Below are 22,625 nucleotides of genomic sequence, written 5' to 3'. Positions count from 1 at the left end.
CATGTTTCAGCTCTTGCTAACAAGGCTGCAGTGAACATGGATGTACAGATATATCATTGAAATAGACTCAGGTTGCATGTTAGGTCAAATAGCAATTCTTCAATTTTTTCTTAGAAAGTATTCTGCTATTTTCTCTGATAGCTTAGTATTGTACACTCTACTTCTGCATCCTTGCCAACACTTGAGCTTTGTGTGTGTGTGTGTGTTTGTATCCACATAATTCTTTAGTTGGAGCCCCGAACTCAATATGGCAGTGTTAAGGGTGGCCTTTATGAGGGGACTGTAATAAACATCTTTTCATGCACTTTTAAACCTTTTATATAACTTCTTTGGAGAAATGTCTGCTCAGTGTTTGAATGTCTTTTAGGTCCTTAGTTTAATTAAATCCTGTGTCTTTTATCCTTTCTGTGTTACCATAATTAGAATTATTTTTATTTATTTATTTTATTATTATTATTATTTTTTTTTTCAAGACAGGGTTTCTCTGTAGCTTTGGTGCCCGTCCCAGAACTAGCTCTTGTAGACCAGGCTGGCCTCGAACTCACAGAGATCCGCTTGCCTCTGCCTCCCAAGCGCTGGGATTAAAGGCGTGCACCACCACCGCCCGGCTTATTTATTTATTTTTAAAGCATTGTTGAGACTGTGGATATGGCTCCATTGGTGCTGTATAAGCATGCAGACCTTAGTTATAATCGCTAGTACTCACTCGGTGTTGTAATGCTTGTCTGTAATGCTATCACAGGACGAGAGTGGGCAGAGATAGATGGCTTCCTGGGTCTCCATGACCCACCAGTATTGCCAAGGTAGGGAACTCAGGTTAAGTGAGGTACTATCTGAAAAACTAAGGTGAAGAAGCAGTTAGTGAAAACAGACTGATGTTAGTTAGTGTCTAGTTTCCACATTGCTGACATACAGGGATCACACACACACACACACACACACACACACACACACACACCATTGTGTGGATTTTGTTGTTGAGATTTATATAGACAGAAGTTTCTGTTCCGGCTGGTCCTGCAGTCTCTCAGTTCCAAAGAAACACACAGAGATTTATATTAATTATAAACTGTTTGTCCTATTATCTCAGGGTTATTACTAACTAGCTCTTACAACTTAAATTAACCCATTATTCTTATCCATGTTTAGCCACATGGCTTGGTACCTTTTATCAGTGAGGCATGCTCATCTTGTTTCTTCTGCATCTAGCTGGTGACTCACCCTCTGCCTTTTCTCTTCCCATAATTCTCCTAGTCTGATTTCCCCACCTATCCTTCCTGCCTTACTACTGGCCAATCAGCATTATATTAAATCAGTATGAGTGACAAATCTTTACAATGTGCAAGCACATTATCCCACAACATATTTAGAAATTCTTTAGGTGTCCTGGATATTTATCTCTTATTAGATGAGGTTGTCCTAAAGATATCATCTGCAAACAGTTAATTTTACATCTTCCTTTTTAATCTGGATTCCTTTGGTTCTTTTTAATTTCTTTTTGTTGTTGGTGTTTGTTTTTTAAATCTCATTGCTCTGGTTATAATTTCCAGTTGTGTGTTAAATTGAAGTGGTGAAAACATATTCTTTTTCTGCTCATCTTATTAAAAGTTTTCTGTCTTTCCCCGTTTGACCATGATGTGTATGATTCCATGTGGCTTTTATGTTGATAGAGATTCCTATCATGTTTGTTTAATAATTTTTAAATTATTAAATGTTATTGAATTTTGCAATATTGAGTGATGATGTGGGTTTTGTCCTTCATTCTATTAGAGTATGGTATATCAGTACATTTTTATAAAGGGAGCCATAGTGGCATTCCAGATATAAATCCCACCTGATGTATATGTGCATACATGTGTGTATATTTTTTTTATTGAATTTGACTTGCTAGTATATTTGAGGTACTTGTATCATTGTTAATAGCAAAATAGCAAATATATTGATTTTCTTTTTTTCTTGTGTCTTTGCCTGGTTTTGGTATCAATTTAACACTGATTATATAAAAAAGTTTGCATTATTCTGTCCTCTTCAATTACTTGAGAATACACACACACACATACACACACACACACACACACACACACACATATATATTTAGGAGAATGTTTGAAAACTTAAAATGAAAACTTAAGAGTCACTCAGTTGTTTAGTTGGGTATTAGTTTACTGGAGTTATAAGAATTTAGCACTTGGGAACATTTACTGTGTGAAGTGTTTGAAGTGCTTTAAAAATAGAATTGAATGTACTATGTTTAGGAATGTTAGTTAAAATTGTACAGGGAATATAACAGTTTGTTAATGAGGTTAAATGTTAACCAAAGCCCTTGAAAGTGATCGCTATAATTCACTAGACTTATGAGCAATGACACTCATAGGATAAAGACTAAGGAACAGTTTCTAAACTTCCAGCTTTAGTCATTTAAACATTAATTTGTCAACCTTTTGCAGCTCATCTCATGTGGATTTAGATCACCTGGTGGTTTTCAGTGAGCTCTGACTCCTTAGAATGGCACAGTTATTACTAGCTCACAAAGATGTCTAATAATGGGTATCCAAAATTTATAACCACAGTTTTAATTTCTTCCTATCTTCCTAGATTCTTCAAAACCTACCTTCCTTTCTGGCTAACGACTCAGTGTCATCTTGATTCCATTTTAGCTACTGCAAGGGCTACCAGTTAGGTTCTGTTAGGAAACTGTGTTTTCAAATTAGCAGTAAGCAAAGTATTAAAACTGGTAACACTGCTATTTTCAAAGTTGTGGACAGGGTACTAAGAAGATCCCTTGTCCCAAATGTAGCAAGCTTTCTTGTTAGACTATCTTTGGCCGGCAAGTCCACATAATGACCTGGGGACTTATTAATTATGAAAGCTTGGCCTTAGCTTTTCCCTAACTAGCTCTTATAACTTAATCAGCCCATAGTTTTAAATCTCTATTCTACCATGTGGGTCTGTTACCTCTTAGTATGGCACATCTGACTTGCTCCCAGTCTGCTAGCAAAATTGTGCATAGATTCCCCCACTTCCCCTCTCTCCCGGGAAACCCTGCCTATCTCTCCTGCCTAGCTAGTGGCCATTTTGCTCTTTACTAAATCAATCACAGTGACACATCTTTACACAGTGTATACAAATATTCTGCAACCTGAAGAAGCAAAGAGCTGTTTTTGGAGCTCATTGGTAGAGAGGGCCTCATGGAGGGTCTGACATGATAAGCAGGTGAGGTGATGCTGGCTCTGAGACACAACCCCCTGTCTCCTCAGCCTTGGGAGAAGAAAGTAGGAGGAACAGCTCAAACTCGTTCCTCTCTCCTGTATTTTATTCAATGTGACTGGAAGCCACAGGACACGAGTACCCACTGATGCAGACTGTGGAGGCCAGCCTCCCAGCACTGAAGACTAGTAGAGGCTGGGTGGGGACCTAAAGTCAGAGTCCAGTGAAGCACACCTAGGCTGATCTTCCTGGGACATGCTCTAAGTAGGGTCTCCAACCATGTTCTGTTTTCTTCTGTCCCTTTCCTATGAAAGAGTCTTGTTGAATCCCTTTGTTCCCCAACTGCTTGTGGGGCTCTCTCTGTGTGTTTATTCCATAATGGTGCTCCCGGCCACATTCCGGAACACCACTGATTTGCTTTATGTAGACAAACACTTGGGAAGTGTCACATCTTTAGGAACTGTGTTAAAACTGGAAGGGGGAAATATTTAAAATACGGTTAATAGTAAGTGGCCTTTTAATTTGGTGTACTTGGTTTTCTTTAATCTCTTGATTTCCTATCTGCTTAAGTCAAATGAATAGTGGGTTCTTGAAAGTCATCAAGGTACTGTTCAGTGGAACTTCTGGCTGTTGTTTACTTTGCCACTGAGGCCACATGTGTCAGGGTTACGGATTATCAAAGTATTCAGGACTCTTTGTGATCTTCCACCCTATTTTTGTTGTGAGAGGGCATGTATATGTGTATGTGTGCATGGGCGTACCAGTGCACACTCCCTTGTGTTTGGGTGTGGAGAGCCAAACTCAGGTTCTCAGACTTGCTATGTGAGCATTTTACACATCTCCTAACCTGATGATCTCCATTTCAACACTTCTGTCTTGCCTATCCATAGGCCTTGAAAGTTTGAATAGCTGCTTTGTGGGATGAATGAGATTCTTATTTCTCCCTCACACTTGGTCAATCTATATTGATTGTGTCGTCTTATTGACTTGTTAATTCACATCTCCTTTCTGCGGTTGTTTGAGACTTACAGGAAAACAACTAGTATATGATTTAACACTTGGAAATACATCATTTCAGACAACATGCTTTAGGATACTTTGTCTCTTGTATTACTGTGACCAAGAAGGTATTAGGAAATTTTAAGAAATTTAAAATTTGGCCGGGCGGTGGTGGCGAACGCCTTTAATCCCAGCACTCGGGAGGCAGAGGCAGGCAGATCTCTGTGAGTTCGAGACCAGCCTGGTCTACAAGAGCTAGTTCCAGGACAGGCTCCAAAACCACAGAGAAACCCTGTCTTGGGAAAAAAAAAGAAAAAAAGAAATTTAAAATTCTAAGTGTTGAAATGAGAGCTATGGTTTTTAGAAGTTCTATTGGTTAAGATAATCTGGGGGCAATTTTAAATTTTTCTACCTGATACCTGTGTCTTCAGATGGTATGACAATGAAGTATTATTTTACTATATGCAGAATTTGTTCAGACTAAAACTCTATCTCAGATTTTTTCATAGCAGAAAATTCCTGCATTTTTTTTTTTTGGGTGCTGTCTTTCTTCATTTTTGTGGTTTGATGAATGCCTAGATCTTCTCCATACATTTTTATATGCTTTCAGTGATGGATATATTTTCTTTGGTAAATTCTGTCTCTAATTGCCCTTGAATAATTTTCTTAAGGGTCTTTTTTCCAAACTTATTTTACCTACAAAATTAATATTAACACTAAAATCAAAGAATCATAGCATTCTTTCTTGTTTATAAAATGCCATGGAAGCTATAGGATCTGTTCAGAATGGAACCATAATTCTTTTTATAGAATATTATAGATTATTTCCAGAGTCATTAATGAGACATAATGTCTTTTTTTTAAAGATTTATTTATTATATATTGTGTTATGCCTGCACGTATTTCTGCACGCCTGAAGAGGGCATTAGATCTCATTATAGATGGTTGTGAGCCACCATGTGCTTGTGGGAATTGAACTCAGAACCTATAGAAGAGCAGTGCTCTTAACCTCTGAATCATTTCTCTAGCTCATCTCTCTCTCTCTTTTTTTTAAAAAAAAACATACCTTACCTAATCCAATGATCCAATGATTCTCAACTTTCCTAATGCTGGGGACCCTTTAATACAGTTCCCTTATGTTGTGGTGACCCTTAACCATAAAATTATTTCTTTGCTACTTTGTAACTGTAGTTTTGCTACTGTTATGAATCATAATGTAAATATCTGATATGCGAACCCTAAAGCGGTCATGACTCACAAGTTGAGAACCATTGATCAAATCATTTTCCATTCCTTTTGCCCCACTATTTTTTCTTTCCTATGATAGTTCTGCAAGTCTTCAAATTTTATTCTTTTGGGGAAAACGAAGTGTGTCGGCCAAATTCAGCGCTTTATTTCTACCCCCTTTGTGATATCGTAAATACAATTGAGTTGTTTTTCCCCATGTTCCAGATGAATAGTTTTCTTTTAACAGTTGTTTTATGATTATGGTGTGCTTTGCAAACTGGAAAATGGGAAATGAGAAGGATTCAATATTTGATACTCGCTAGCTAGACATGTGCAAACCCAGAATGGTTTTATTTAAAGTAAATAAATACGTGCATGCATGCTTGCGAGTCTTAAAGCCCGCTCACATATCCTCGGGGTGTTTAAGAGATTTTATATTTATGTTTCTAATGACAGACTACCCTACTGTGCCTTGGTTTTTAATTGAGAAAAGCTAGGTGGTAGCCAGGGCTCCCTGTATGACCAGTCCCATTTTCCCTCCTACATGATGTGACAGTCAAGGGAAAGGTACACAATGCAATTATCAAATGTCATCCTATATCAAGAGGAGCTTGGAAAGGGGGAAGAGAAGACAGAACAGGAGAGCTGAGTAAGAAGGCCAAATCTATGTGACCAAAAAGTCAATGCTGTCTTCCAGCTCCCATTTTGCTCTCTTTCCTGAAACTCAGCTGGTTGGCCTTCCCATTTTCAAGACTGTCATTTTCTGTCAGAATGTCTGTGGAAGTGGAACACAAACAAATCTTCCATTTTATGCCTATGAAATTGACTCTCTCTTATATCAAAGAATACAATGTAGACTTGAAGGTGTTTGGGGATTTCCCCCAAAATGAATGCTGGATATTCAGTAGTATACTTTAGCAATTTAAGAGTCGGAATTCCTTCTTTTCATTGCTGTTTCCGACTCCAAGGCAGCCAGGGCTCCAGCTTGGCCAGTTCGATGGTCTCTGGCACCTGCTTGGAGCACCAGTTACTCTTGTGTCTGTGTTAGATTTGGACTCGGGCCAGCAGTCAGGCAGTGTTAGGTGGCTGTCTTAGGGTTTTATTTTGCTGTGAAGAGACTCCACAACCACCACAACTCATATAAAGGAAAGCATTTTGTTGGGGTTGGCTTACAGTTCAAAGGTTTAGCTGTTATCATTATGACTGGTGGCATGCAAGCAGACATGGTGCTGGAGAAGGAGCAAGAAGAGACTGCCACACTGGGTGTAGCTTGAGCACCTGAACCTCAAAGCCTGCCCCTGTAACCACTTCCTCTAACAAGGCCACACCTCCTGATAGTGCCACACCCCCTATGGGCCCATGGGAACCATTTTCTTTCAAACCACCACCTTCCACTCCTTGACCCTCATAGGCTTGTAGCCAGCACATGACGCAGCAATGCATCAAAAGTCCCCATAGCCTATAATAGTTTCAGTTTAAAAGTCCAAAGTTGAAAATCTCTTCTGAGACTTAACTGTAATCTCCTGTTAAATCAAAATGAAAAGGAGATCGATAACATACTTCCAACATAGAATGACACAGGATATACATTGCCATTCCAAAAGGGAGGATCATGTGGAAGTACTGGACCAAAGCAAAACTGAAAAGCAGCTGGGCAGACTCCAAGCTCAGCATCTCTATGCCTGATGTCAAAGTGCTCTTCAGACCTCCAGTCCTCTCCAGTTTCACCCTCAGCACCACTGTCTTCCATGTTCGTAGTAGTGTAAACCATTGAGCCTCACGTTCCTCCAAACCAAAGCATGGTCAGGCCTATCACAGCAGTACCACACTCCTGGCTCCAACTTCTGTCTTTGGTAAGGTTTTATTGCCAAACTATCAGTGACCACTGTGGTGAACCTTGGATTTATTTATTTATTTGATTTATGGGGATCGTTTAGTCTTCTTACCCATTCTGTGAATTACCAGATCCTTTTAATATACATCTCATATGTTCTTTGCAGTCAGGGGAAAATTACTTGTGATGCTTATATCTCATGTTTTCATATTTAGTTTTAGAACTCCTTTGATAGAGTGTATGCTTGGACAGTGGATGTGGAGAATGAGATGATAATCTTTAGCCTATATTTTACCTGAATATCTTCGTACCTTCATCAGTCTCCTGTAAGATTCTCTTACCGTCTATGAGGTATCTGGCTTGTAGACTTAGAGAATAGAGACATGGAAGACATAAATGTAAGTCCACATGCTACTTTTCACTTTTTTGGGGCACGAACAAATTATTTTTTTATTGGTGTCTGGTTTTGGTAAGTGTTTTGTGGGTGCCGAAGAAAATCTGTTGATAGTTCATAGGTGATCTCAGTTGTCTGCCTTAATCTGTGCTCAGCTTTTGTGCGTGATGTTTGATCATAGTCGAATGTGCCTCTTTAATAAAACACACCTTTAAATAACTCAGATTAATTCCAGCTTTTAAAGTGAGAAGATGTCTTGAACTACCCCTGCTGCCAGCTCAGCTGTGGATCTGAGATATCCAGCTGTGCGCTCTCTGCCTTTTTCATCACCAATAACAGACTTTGCAATCAGAATCTGTCTGGCACGTGTGTTGATGTGTGAGGAGAGATAACATCTAGCTCACTGTATTAGCTCTTCAGCACTAGACCAGAGTCAACATTTGTCTCTATCAGCAGTTAAAGCAGCATGCTTAGAGAATGCACGGGGATCGCATATGCCTCTGCCCTTACCCTTTTGTCTGCGTCTTCCTAGTAGCGGACTTATAGTCAAAGAATCAGTTTCATAGTCAGGACAGACTGGTATGTTTAAAAATTGCTTTTTAGTTTTCCCTCCCTAGGGTAAGAGGAAAAAATTATGATCTCACATTATATTATATAATGAACAATTTTAATTGTTCTTATTTCAGCAAACTAAAAGGACTGCCTTTATTATTAGCCAGCATTGGTATTTGCTGTTATATTAGCTCTTTGATCAAATGGATGTATAAATAAAGCCTAACCATGAATTATATTTAATTATATGTTATGGAAAGAATGCTGACTGGTAATCACAGAAATCAATGTTTTTAGGAAAACCCTGTTCTAAGTGAAAAAAACCCTCATTTTAATAATGATGACACCTATTAATTATTGTACATTATGCTATCATTTGGTAAATAATGCCTTGTATATTACTCCAGTGATCCCAAGAGGTGATCTTATTTCCTAGATTAGGTGATGGCTGTCAGTGAAATAACTTGTCCTGGTGACGATGGAGCCCTTCATTTCAGGATTTTCTGACATGCACTTATTTAAAGTGGTATCCTTACTGGGGTACACCTGCCATGTGGTGAATTGGATGCGGGCCCAGATATCCAGTTCCAAAGTTGAATTAGTGACTTCATTCAAGTTTTCAAAATCCAGTAGGGGAAGACAGACGGCAAATGAACTTGACAGAACACTGGGTGTTATGATAATGGAAGAGAAAAGATGCCGCCGGAAAATAAAGGATGTTGTTTAAATTAGATTGAGGGTCATGGGAATTTTAAGAGGTAGGAATACTGAGCTGAACTTTGAAAAATGCCAGAGAAAGATGGTGGGGATTGATGGGCAGACTCTTTAGATGACCTGGAGCCGGTAACGGAGTGTGTGGTCCAAGTATATAGTCGGAAAATACCAGTATGAAGAATTATTCTTGTCGGGTTCCTTTTATCTGTCAAATTCTGTTTTAGGTGATTTACAGACATTTCGTGGAACCAAAAACGACAGCCAAGGCCAAATCAAAAAATCTTTGTCTGCTTGTGTAAAGAATTTGTATATTGCCCTCACCGATACAGATGGTCACAACAATATTTGAATTCATGGACAGGGTTTTCTGTGTTTTAGAGAGATCATAGCCCTTTGGAGGTGGAAGTGGGAATGCCTGAGGTGATGACAGCAGACACCGTAATTGTCCTGAGGACAGTGGAGATGTTCTGACCGAAGCCTTAGGAAGTGAGTGGCAGAGGCCGGCAGATCTGCAGGAACTGACGCCTCTGGAGTATGTGGGAATGAGTTTCAGTTTTTATGGAACCCAAAGACTTAAGTGAAAGGATAGTTTCTCCTGTTAAGAACTACAAGCTTTTTTTTTAAAAAAAAAATTGTTGAATTTATTTTATTCTTAGGCATTGCGAGCCCCTTGGTCTGAGGGCAAAGAAGGTACTTTGTGGAGTTCATTTCTAGGGAGCTTTAGGTGACACTTCAGTGCTTCTGAAGGATAAAGATTCAGGGAGCCTAGTCTCTTTAAATGTTTTCATGACCTGACTCATTCCAAATGCATGAAATAGAGAAAAATGCCCTTGGTAAGAAATGTTTAAAGTGTTTTTGTGTTTTCAAGATCTACTTTCTGTTGAGAAACAATTGTTCATATAATGAGGAAAAAAAACCGGAGGTTTTATATAAAATGTATTAGTGTTTCACTTGTAAGTAAATTTGTATTTCTTTAAGTAAATTTGTATTTTTAGGGGAAAAAAATAGCATGGGTTCTAAAAGTGATCTAGGTGAAGCCCTGCTTGGGAGATGTTTGCTAAAGCGTATACAGCTTGAGTTCTGTTACAGACAACCATGCCTAGAGATTTTACTGCTGTTTTTGTTAGATAATTCTGTCATTATAAAAGTTTATGCTTAAAAATTAGATTTCCTGTCAAACTATTACAAGATAAAAATCCTATATTAAAAATAAGAAACACATGTATTTCCAACGTAGCCCCCTCTCTGAGTCTCTTCGTTTCTTTCCCTTTGACTTGGATTCCCCTGATCTGTAAACAGTGTGGCTGAGCTACAGCCCCGGGTAGCCAGGAATCTATGGGAATCTTGAATTGGTCTCTTTAAATCTAGTTGTCCCATCCATGTCCTAAGTTTTAAAACTCACTTTTGGTTAATCTTGAAACAGCCGTATCAGGCCGGTGAATACTCCTGATCAAGGATGACTGATGTGCAGACTGGGAGCCACGTGGGCCCCTGGTCTGCCCCAGCGGCGGCGGCACTCTCTTCCATTCAAGCCTCAGATGTCTGGCCCTCTGCAAAGCCGTGAGGCCAATGTCTATAGCTACTAAGCATGAAATCCCCTGCTTCTGTTTGTTTCTTTTGTTGCCACGAGTTAATAGGGACAGAGACAGGAGACAGCCCAGAACAAAGCAGAAATAATGGAGTATTTCACCCCAAAAAAGGAATGTGGATTGAGAAATACAAAGGGGACTGCAAAGACAGACTTAGTGTCCCGAGGCAGTGTGATGTATTGGCCAGAAGCCCCAGCCCTGGGACAATTCCGGACCAGGGCCTTCATCTGTGAGCTCCCAGCCTATCCATGGCCTAAAGGTTGGACCCATCTTCTATGAAAACAGATTATTGTTTTTCTCACTAGACTTTTCAAGGGCAGTGGGATCTTTCACCTCAAAAGTGGATTGCTTTTGCGGCACAGGGAAGTCTCCCGAGCTGTCTGGTGGTCAAGGGCAGCAGTATTCCGTCTGCCTGCTCAGTGTTTGGGCTGCATTCTGTACCGTTTTCATCTTGAGCTCTTCTCACTGTTTGCAAGAACTCAGAGGCTTCCAAGGTTGTGGGACGTGCTTGACATTCATTTCTCTTCTTACGAACAGAGATTGCCTTGAAGAATGCATGTTCCTCAGCCATCCTTGTGTTTGCATGCATTTCTATGAGACCTGACTTTTTCATGCATGTTCCCCCGTGCCTCCCTCAATCAACTTTACTTGCTTATCTTTATCAAAGCAAATTTACACACACATATATTGTAAAGGCAATAGCAGGAAGACCGTTCTGTTGTTGTCTGTTCCACTGTCCAACAGATGCGTTTCTGTTTATAGAATCAGAAATCTATGTCCAACATGGGCTTCTCTTCAGATAAGTGGCTTCCTTCCCCAGGGCAAAAAGGACAAAACAAACTGGCCAAACCCCTCTCCTCCTTCCCTGTTCCCTAATTTAGAGGGTTAGTGGAGCAGACCCACGAAATGATGGGCGGAGAAAGCATCTCTTCATCCATGATGGAATGAAAGGATCATCAGAGGTAAAGGGGATGGTGCAGGGAGCGATGGAATATGAGTTGTGGCTCCTTTGCCAGACATCTTTCTCTCCAGTCAAGAAATCAGCCATGTCTTCAGTTTCTCTGTGTAACAGCCCTAACTGTTCTGGAACTAGCTCTTGTAGACCAGGCTGGTCTCGAACTCACAGAGATCCGCCTGCCTCTACCTCCCGAGTGCTGGGATTAAAAGCGTGCGCCACCACCGCCCGGCCTAGGTTACATTTTCAGAAGACAGTCTCGTACTTGATTATTGCAAGAACTTTATGAAGCCCCGAGTTCAGTCTCCAGCACTGCAAATAAAATGAAGGAAAACAACAACAAGAAGAACAAATAAGACAACGAAGACAGCACTTTAGGAATGTCCCTCTCCATGGGCAGCTGGCATGCACGTGGTACGCAGGCGTACATGTCAAATATTTAAATAACTTTTGCAAAGAGAAACACTTTAGCAATAACATCCACCTGCTTCTTTCTGATTTGGAAGCCAGGCTTCATGAGACATAGATCTAAAGTAAGAAGTGAGTTTTCTCTTGTTTTTAAGGTATGGCCTTGACTTGAAGATGTTTCATGAAACAAGCTTTTTTTTGGGGTGGGGGGTACTAGGCTCTGCTCCGTGTGTGTGTGTGTGTGTGTGTGTGTGTGTGTGTCTGTTATAGAAGCCATTAGAGTTTTGGGGGGAGGAGGGGTCTGGTAAGGCCCATATTTAAATAAGGAAGAAGCTGTGGATTACACAGTGTCTGTGAGACTGGGGGAAGACCTGAAACTGACTGAAGAAAAATTTCCAGCAACTACAGAGCTTCAATCAAATTGGAATCGTGCTCAGAATAAAATCTTGTATTCATGGTGAAAAACAGAGCATTGATTGAAACAAATGCCATGTCCCACAAGGCTGGGAATTCCATGCCACAGGATGGTAGGAAATCCTGGCAGTGCATGGGGCTCATGCCAGGGCAGGAGGCTTTTGAGCAAGCCTCTCAGAAGTATGTGGTAGCAGGGCAATTCTCTTGCTGTTTTGATGCCTGGCCACCCTCAGAACCTGCAAAACTAGACTCTTTTACAACTAGTAATGAGACCAAAAATAAATATGTCTTTGGGTCTGAGTGAATATTTTGGTCAGTTAGTAAATTTCATAGAAAACACTGCATGTGGCAATGTTACCTGCAGTACCAGTAGAGCACATAGCACCAAGGAATGGGGGAGGAGGTTGAAGACTTCCCTCTGAGCAGTACGTTGAATAGGGGCTCACCAAGTAGACAGAAGGGCGGCTTCCTTCTGAAGGCCGAGATCCTAGTAGTAACAAGTGTGCACACTGTTTGAGGGACTCGTGTGTGATTTGGAGGATAGCCAGAGTCTTCAGGTGCAGATGAAATACATAGCTAAGTGCCACGTTACTACTTTCTGGTGCTGATTTGTTATGCAGATACTCAACAAGTACCCACTGTCTTCACTGTACTGCCCCATCTGCCAAATGTCTAACACTGTTCCCCAACAGAAATGGACAAAACATAAGACCCACAGTATCTTGCTGTAGGGCTGGCTACCAGACTATAATCCAAGTCCTGATTTCCCCCCCCCTACAATTTTATTTGTTCTTGATTAATTTATTCTTGATGCACATGGTCTCCTTCCTCCTTTCAAAAAGGAACAAGGACTAACTGAGCCCATGAAAAAAGGCTAGAGTAGCCTAGGCTAGGGAGACGGTGATGGTGGTAAGCCCCCCAAGAGTGCGATTACAATTCAGACTGCTCTGTTCTTTGTTCCCTGCTTCATAGGGCCTTGGATTTTGTGTGCAGAACTTGGGTTGAACTAGGGTGGGGTTGAGAATATGAGGCGGCTGCTCTGAGCTTATAGAAGGGGCTCCAGGCTGGGCTGTGTGTCAGGCTGCCTGACTCCCGCCAAGGAAGCTAACCAGCAGCCAGGATACCTTAGGAAAATGAGCATCACGATGAACAGCTATTTGTCCGTCTGGCGCCTTTCTTAGGAGCTTAAAGCATTGAACTTATGCCTCCTAACATCCTCCTGAAGAAAGGAAATGGCAGATAGTGTTAAATGTTACTGGTTAATCATGGGGAAGCTGAAGCATGGATAGGTTTATGGGGCTTGAGCAGAGTCACACAATGCCTCAGTGTCTGGCCTGGGAATGAAGCCCGAGTTTGCCGCTCGCTGTCAGGACTGCCGACAGCATTGTGTCTCGCATTGTACGGCAGTGAAAGGGGCTTACCCTTAACAATGCGGGAGCTGCTGTAGGAGACAAACACAATGAACTTTGGTACAGTATAGTCTAGAGGCCAAAGTGAGTAATTTTAAGTAAATTGACTATAAGATCCAAAGCTTCATTAGGTTTTAAAACAAGAAACAAATGAAAACCCCGTACAGTTTGGGGGCTGACTTAAAAAGCATGAACATTCCTTCCAGATTCAAAATGGCACATGCTTAAAAGTTCTATTTTGTTGGCTCAAAATATAACACTTTCTCTGTTAACCGTGGCATTTATTTTCAATACATATGTATTCCTCGGATTCTGGGATTTGTTTTAAACATTTCTTGTAAGAACTGCTAGTCTAGGCTTTCCTTACTAAAATGCTGTTTCCCTAGGCTAATATGTCGGGAGAGATGAATCTTTTCTTTTATTCAGATTTAGTGTGGGTTCCATCAGAATCCTTGGGACTACAGAACTGGGTGAGGGTGTTCCCAGGGCATTGCCATGTTGGATAACATTGTAGGCTGTGTGAACAGAGCCATGGGAGCGGAGCTGACACCACTTGGAAAAATACAAGAGATAAGAGAAGCAGAGTAGCATGTTCTTTTTTGTCAGAGTGTTTCCTGACATCAATTAAAGGGTGATATAGATATTGGTGGGTTTGGGTATAAAGTTGCTGTATTCTGGATTTTAACGAGAGCGTGAAGATGAAATTGTATAACTTTGGGACAAAATATGTAGAGTGAAATTGATTTGAATAATTTAAACAAGGTCATAGTTTGCTTTATACATTGCATTTATTTATTTGCAAGGGTATGTATACATGCCACAGCATGCATCTAGAGGTCAGAAGATAACTTGTGGAAGTCAGCTCTCTCAGACCACATGGGTTCCAGAGAATGAACTGAGGCCATTAGGCTTGAGGCAAGCACCTTGACTCACTGAACCATTCCTATGGCCTCATATGTTTCATTTTGTCTTGAAGATTTATGGTAATTTGGTTCAATACTGGGCACTGTCCTCTAGGGGTTGGTTGGGCCAGAGGGACTACATACAGAAGAGGAGCTGAGTGAGCCAGGGACTGGTTTCTAGAGCAGAAATAGAATCCTTCCTTGTTCCCTCAAAGACCAAAGCAGTCTGTCATAGCTGAACATAGAAGACCCCTCTTAATGTAAACAACTGCTAACCAATAGCCTCCTTCAAGGAAATATATATGCCCACCCAGAGATCTGTCCTTACGAAAGATGCATCAGAAGTCTCGGGGCCTTGTTTCTGTGTGGACAGAGAGGAGTGGCAGACAGTGAGAGCCCATCTTCCCATGAGTCCAGAATGGGATGTGTTGGCACACAGAAGGCTGTTTACTGTTGCGGTCGTTAATCTTGCAGGAAAAGACATAATGGAACGAAAGTAAGGCCAAATAGCATCTAAGATGAAGGGGTAGGAGGGGTAACCATAGGAAGGCAGCCTGAAATAATTAGGACTCTCGGACTAGAAAAGAAGAGAGGAAATATGATTAGAGTTTAATAAGTCTGTGTAGAATATGGATCATAAAATTGTTTACCAGAAGTCAGCAAAAACCTCTGAAACAAACGGGGGAGGGAGAACTTGGGGTACAAAGAATCCCTAGTGAACTGAGAAAATAGATCTTGCACATCAAAACTGGTCCTTTGGGAACTTGGCTAACTTCTGGCATTGAAGTGTAAAACTCGAGAGTTTCTCTTATTTGACATTGTTACTTTTAAACATAGGCAGCCCAGCAAGCATAGATCAAGCCTCCTATTAGCCTTTGTGCTTTCTTTTTTCTTTTTTAGGTAAAACTTAAATGTCATTCACTCTTCACCCAACAGCGATTTGTTGAGGGTAGCTTCTTTGCCCCGTCCACTGCCAGGCACTGGGGATATGAGACAAAATTGGACACACGTGGCTCCCACAGTCTGGTGGTGAATACGAAACCGTGATTGTCTGTATGATGAATTCGCAAACATGCTGTGAGAGTTTGACATTGGTTGCTAATGCAGTCTCAGATCAGAGCCGGCTGCTCTGAGGAAAGGCTGGTTAAGCTGAAACCAAAGAGCTGAGGAGTCGGCAAAGCCAGCAGTATGGAAGAGGGAACAGCACAGGGGAATGCCTCAAGTGACAGATGCTCAGCAAGGCTTGGAAACAGTGGAAGACATGAGGCTGGCAGCGTTGGCTGGACCTTGCCTGAATGCCTTACAAACCATGATAAGAGTTTATGACCACGGGTCAGGGAAAGTTGCTGAGGAAGATTAAGGATATAGAATGGATTTTCTTTTTATGATCAGACCCAGCGGATGCTGTGGAAAACAGAGGGCAAAAATAAATATTCCTAAAAGCAGTGGCAGGGTGTTGGTATCCAGGTGACCACAGCATAAGTGGAGAGAAGTCAACAGAATTGAGAGCTGTTTCTGAGGTCATATAGTCTAGACTTGTTCAGAAGTTAGAAATGGGAGAGGAATAATCAGGCTTGAGTGTGAAAGCCAAGTAGGACTCAGACAGTGTCTGAGTAAGAGGAATCAGCACAAAGTTAGGTCTTTTCCTATATGGGTTCAGACAATTAAATGATCTGAGTCCTCTTCCCTCCCAACTTCCATTTCTAGTCTCTTTCTTGTATGAATTAATTCCCAATATCAAATATTGGGAATACCTTAGACTCTGGAGTGCTGGTTCGTAGTCAGCATCATAAATGGTTATAAGGTAAATTGAAACATCAAACACTTTGTGAATGATAGCTTGTAAGTTGGATCCCTTTGTCTTTACCTGTGAAGACCTAATGAGTTTGCATGGCTCAGAAACTGTATGTGTGTAGAACTCTGAGGTCAGTTAAGCTTGGAAAAGGCCAAGGAAGGCTAAGCTGTAACACAGATTATTTAGTGATGTAAGGTGTCTTAGCTTTTGGATCGACATCAGAACAGTGAGACCAAGAGTTCAGGGGCACATCGTTAACTCGGCATATGCAAGGCCCTGAGTTCAATGCTCAGCAGCCTCTGCCCCAAATAAAAGTTCCAGGACTAGAGCGGAGTTGTAGGGCTTCACTGGTTCGTGTTTTTCCACATTTGCTTTATCGCACTCCCCACCAGATGGGGGTGGAGGGAGTCAGAGCCTTAGACTGTTTCTGAGCCAGTTAATTGCAGATTTCAAGACCCTTCACCTCCAAGTACTTCAGCATGTGCTTCCGCAGAACAACGACTTTCCCTTACATAATGACAGCACAGTTATTTAATTCAGGAAATTTAACCTTATGCAACACTGTTATCTAATATGCAGTCTATATTCAGTCCTCACTATTGTCCCAATAATGTCATTTATGGCACTTTCTTCCTCCCAACTCAGGATCTAATCTAAGATGCGCTGCAGTTCATATTATGTCTTCTGATCCTTCCCCAGAAGCGACTCCTCGGGCCCTGACTTTTGAGACAGTGGTGTTTTAGAAAACACACTAGGTATGGTACAGGATGCGTCTGAGGCTGACTTTACGTAGTTTCCTCATGGATAGGTTCAAGTGGCGCTAGGGGGATGATGTTAGAGCCCTATGCCCAGTGCTCCTACCATAGCTGGCAGGGTGGTAGCATAGACATGTCTCATGACTGCTGACAGGAGGGTTGATTGCTTTGCCACAGTGCTATCTATGACCCAGGTGTCGCCACCTGAAGATACCATATCCCTGCTTAAATTTTGTGCAGTACTTACTTACTCTTGCCTATTTGTATAGTTGTTTGAAATATCACTAAGGTCTGTCTCCATATTCTTCTCTCTCTGGCAGTGTTTTCGAGCGCTTTGCTGCAAGGGACCACCCCCTGCGCGCCCAGAATATGATTTGGTTTGCATAGGCCTCACAGGCTCTGGGAAGAGCAGTCTGTTGTCCAAGCTCTGCAGCGAAAGCCCGGAGAACGTTGTGTCGACCACAGGTGGGTGTTGTACTGAGCATCTGTCTCTCCTCCTTGTTGCTCAGTCTTGCCAGTGTCCTGTGCACTTCTGTGGCCTTTCCCATCCATTCAGTGTGTAGCCTGGCACTTCAGTAGTATGTCTCATGGCATGCCAGAGGACAAATAAGAAGGGAGAGACCAAGTCTTGGCAAATTTTTTACACCAGATTCGGAAATGTGAGTCTTATCTGTAGTGTACAGAGACTTCGGAGTCTTATGAGCAAGGAAACCACACACCCTGATGTCCATCTGAGAAGGACGAGCCGGCCATGTTTGGGGCATGAACTGTGAGGAGCGCTGCTAGAGGCAGAGACAGAGGATGATGGTGATAGCACACAAGGTGCCGAAGGCCTTAGGTGAGGCAAAGGAAAAACGAAGAGCAGAGAATGACTAGAGCAGTGATTGACAGAATTGGCAGGGCTTGGTAATCAGTTGGCTTTGGAAGATGAAGACGAGCCAACAGTGACTCAGTTCCTGGCTTAGCTGATGGGCGGGTGATGAAATCATTCACCAGGGTTTCTTAAGTAGGAAAAATATTGGTGATCGGGAACTTCACATCAGTTCAGCTCAGGTTTAGAGAAAACTAAGTTAGAAAAAAAGTGAGGATTTCAAGAACCTTCTAGACCTTAGAGTTATAGATTTAAAAAGACAGTAGGTCTCTAAGGAAATACGTGTGTATATATGTCTAGAGTAAAGGGTGGGTGAGAGAGGCATTAGGAGTAATTAGGGGTGAATTTGCAGAGGGTGAACATGTTGCTGGTGCATAGACACAGGGCTCCCTCTTCCTATAGACAGCACTTAATCCTCCCTCCTCACCCCTCACCCCCAGCTCCATAGTCCTCCAGTCGGTGCCTGCCAACTCCTTTGTTCACCTCTCTGCCTCTTAGCTCTTCCTAAACTACCAAGGGCAGACAGCATGTCTAATTTGACATTCATAAACAGAGGTTGGCACAAAGTCTGGACATAGATATAGACATCTGTTATATGAATAAGCAAATGAGGATAGATTTAGTTTACATGGTGTGTTTACCTAAACTACCCTCTCTGAGCCTCATAATATCTTCTTTGATAGGGAAGAATCATTTTTATATATATTCTGTTTTTAAATCACCTGAGTAAGGTATAGTGACATATTCATTTTGACATAGCTAGACACAGAGGTGGAATGCCAAGGAAGGTTTTCAAATGAAATTCAGTGATATCGAAGACCTCAGATTTCTGATTAAGCATCTACTTAGTGGTTGTCTCTGAAAGTTTAAATCTTTTGAATAATGTGCTATGAAGTTATACCAACACCATTAGCTTCGTATTTCCTTTCAAGCTGAGTCTCCGCCACAGTGGCTGTAAGCAACAAATCGTGTCATCTTCACGTGCCAGTCATCACCTCGCACTATTTCTGGAAGAGCAGTTTTGAATTACAATGAAAAACTTATCTGCAAATAAATTTTAAAATTTATTTGTAAATTTTAACAGGTCCTATATTTGTTTTCATTAAGTTATTAGGTAATTTGTATTTTCCTTTTGCTGGAACCAATCACAGCATTTGGGCTAGCTGATTTCCTGATGAATGAGATAGCAAGTTGGATAATGTTTTGGATATCAAACTTCTATGAGTTATAGCCATCTTGACCTTGGCCCAGTGCCGTTTTGGAGGCCTCCTTGGAGTTTCTTGCCATCAAGAACTTTATCATGGGTTTGGAAGATAAGTTTTCAAGTGGTAAAATGGTTCACACTTGATTGTTTATTATACACCAGGTCCCGCTCTGCAATACTGTGATGTGTACTTGATGGTATAGGCATGGAAGTAACATGTGATTTCTAGCTCGGGAGATCAAAGAAAGCTTCCGAGTGAACATTACATTTGAAAAGTTCTTGACTTGACAGGATTCTAAGCCATGACTGCTGGGAAAAGGATATTTGGAATCTGAAACAGTTGGTTCAGAGACAACAACGTCTTACTGGTCCAGGTTCATGGTAAGGGTTGTAGGAAGTGCTGCTGTCCAGGCAAGAAAATCAGAAAGCTGTTGGGGACACCTGTAATATGGAGAGGTGAGCCAACAGATGCCAATGTGAAGATGGTGAGTTAGGAGCACGTGTAATCAATACTGTAAAAGTGGCAGTCATATTGTGTGATGGAAAAAGAAAATTCAATAATGACTCAAACTTCTACCTTGGTGCTTGGGGAAAACTGTAGAAAGAAGTAGAAAAACCGTGACAGGCAGCTTTAGAGTAAGAGAAAACTGAAAAGGTTGGCTTGGGACATTCCAATGTTTTGTTGTTAGTGGGACATCTAATAATGTTTGAAGCGCTGGAATAACAGGCTAGAAGGAACCTAGAGTGTCAGGCACAGCTCTGGGAGACCCCTGAAACGTAGCCTTGAGTGAGGCGGTCTAGAAATAATGATTAGAAGGAAGGGGCACTAAGCACTAGCTCCATTTCCTTCATCCATTACATAGTGAGTATTTTTTGTGTCCTCTACCACGTTAGGCAGTCACACTGCATCAGATAACAACTCAGGCGAACATCCCCACCCTTGAAAACATATATTCCTCCGTGTGTGGTTGTTAAAGAATCTTTTTGGGTTTTCAAGGCAGTGTTTCTCTGTGTAGCTTTGGAGCCTGTCCTGGAACTGAGTCAGGAAACCAGGCTGGCCTCGAACTCACAGAGATCCACCTGTCTCTGCCTCCCTGAGTGCTGGGATTAAAGGCGTGTGTTACCATTCCCCTCTTTTAAGGCTTATTTATTTATTTTATGAATATAAGTGTCTATCTGCATGTACAACTTGATGCCAGAAGAAGGCATCAGATCCCATTACAGATAGTTGTGAGCCAGTGGTGCGTGCTGGAAATTGAATTCAGGACCTCTGGAAGAGAAACCACTGCTCTTAACCTCTGAACTTCTGAGCCACCTCTGAGCCATCTCTCCAGCCCCCTTGTTAAAGAATCTTTTTTGGTTTTTCGAGACAGGGTTTCTTTGTGGTTTTGGAGTCTGCCCTGGAACTAGCTCTTGTAGAAGCTTAATGCAAGCATGCCTATTTACTATCATACAAGTCAGTTACAACCAAGAAATAAAAAAAAAAAAAAAAAAAAAAACATAAGTCAAGTTGAAAGTCTGAGAAAAGGGCCCTTGGTTCTGGTAGCAATATGATAAACAATGACACCAATAGCATGGTCTTAGTTGATGATGAGGGTGGAGGCCACCCAGGGAGTGAGGAAGCAGTGTGTAGCAGTGTGTAAGAAGGGTGATGACTCATACAGAGTCTAGTCATTACTACTTGGTTCCTTTTTTCTTTTCTTTTCTTTTTTTTTTTTTTTTTTTTTTTTTTGGTTTTTCAAGACTGGATTTCTCTGTAGCTTTGGAGCCTGTTCTGGAACTAGCTCTTGTACACCAGGCTGGCCCCGAACTCACAGATCCACCTGCCTCTGCCTCCCAAGGGCTGATTTTAAAGACTACACATGAACTTTTTTTTTCCAGGACAGAAAGAAAAGGAGAAAGTGTTATGACATTTGTTTCAGTAAGAACAGGTCTCGTGAGCACTTTTATAGATATCATGATCGTCTGAGAATAAAGAAAAGCCTGAATGGACTCAAGGAAGGATAGAAAGAACATGAATGATTAAGGTTTTCTGATTCTCATCCAAGTATAATAATGAGAATTGATTTAACCTCTTAAAACAAATGAGAAACAGTTACTCCCATGAAAACATTAGAAAATAAAAGTGAAAAGCACAACACAGAAAAAAACAGTTTTCATAGAAAGTATCAGGCAGATCACCCAGTCAGGAAACAGGAAGAGCAGCAAAGAAAAGGGGAACAGGAATAGAAGGAACAGACTGGGCATACGTAGTAGGGTAATATATTCAAACATCATCAACAACAATTAAATGTAAATGGCGTAAGCTCCTCAATTAAGGCTGAATTATGACCAAGTTAAAAAAATGAGTCAACTGAGTATTGACTTTAGTGAATAAACTTTAAATATAAATACAAATAGCTTGAAGTTAACGAATAAAAAAATTATAGAAGTCCAATAGTATAAAACAAAAATTTAGAGTGTTTATATCAATCTCAGACAATGTAAACTTCAGAGCAAAGAATAATACAGAGAACAAAGTTTCCTTCATAGTGATGAAGGGATTATTTTAACCAAGAAAGCAGAGTACTTATGTACCTAATACTAGATCTTCAAAATACACAAAACAAAAAAATGATAAAACATTAGTTTGAAGTAGACAAATGCACAGTTAAAATGAGATTTCTCTTTCACCAATTGATAGTGGTGGGGCGGCACTCCGCTTAGCTATAACAGACTTGAACAACATGCCCACCAACAGGGCCTGGTTAATTTTTACATATCACTTCACCCAACCACAGAAGACGTCATTCTTCCCAAGCACTTTTGAACATGTACTGAATTAAATAATTATCTACTGTAATGCATAAAACAAATGTCAGTTAGTTTAGATTGACCCCAGTGATACTAAAAATGTTTTCAGACTGTCCAGCCCTTAAACATTGTTGTCTACAAAGTTCATGCCGAGGAACCACAAAATGGAGTTGATTGAGGCCCCACCATGCAAATATTACACACACAGAAATCTTACAGTGTTTTAAGTAGGTTTGAGCTGTATATGGTCCCCAGACTATGTGTTGGACAGGCCTGCCAGTGTTGTAGGATTGAATTAGAAATCATTAAGAAAAACATCCTTAGGAGACAGTTTCCAAGTATTTGAAACTAACTTTTAGATAGCCTCTGGCTTGGGAACTCAAAAGAGCAACTAAAATTCATCTTGTACCAAATGACAACTTATCAGAATTTGTGATATGCCTCTTTTTTTAATTTGTATTTTTAAAAATTTATTTATTTTACATCCCTACCACAGTTTTCCCTTCCTCCTATCTAGCTACCCCACCTATGAGAGCAGAATTTTGAGGGAAATTTATAGAAATGAGCACTGGTATTAGAAAAGAAAGGACTTGGGACTGAAGA

General features: G+C 41.0%; 1 protein-coding gene across 4 annotated transcripts in view; it reads left to right on the top strand.

Moving 5' to 3' along the window:
• Arl15 (ADP ribosylation factor like GTPase 15) overlaps positions 1-22,625 on the top strand; it is a 353,796-nt gene that overhangs the window by 103,696 nt on the left and 227,475 nt on the right. For all 4 annotated transcript variants that reach the window (XR_009058382.1, XM_057790206.1, XM_057790207.1 and 1 more), the window contains one exon: positions 17,475-17,619. Coding sequence is in view for 3 of the 4 variants with exons in the window: in XM_057790206.1 (XP_057646189.1) it covers positions 17,475-17,619 (145 nt within the window). In the remaining variant the exon portion in view is untranslated. The remainder of the gene's footprint in view (positions 1-17,474; positions 17,620-22,625) is intronic.

This window comes from Chionomys nivalis, chromosome 15 (genome assembly GCF_950005125.1).
Source record: "Chionomys nivalis chromosome 15, mChiNiv1.1, whole genome shotgun sequence".
NCBI classification, from domain to species: Eukaryota; Metazoa; Chordata; class Mammalia; order Rodentia; family Cricetidae; genus Chionomys; species Chionomys nivalis.
This window is presented reverse-complemented; position numbering and strand designations above follow the sequence as displayed.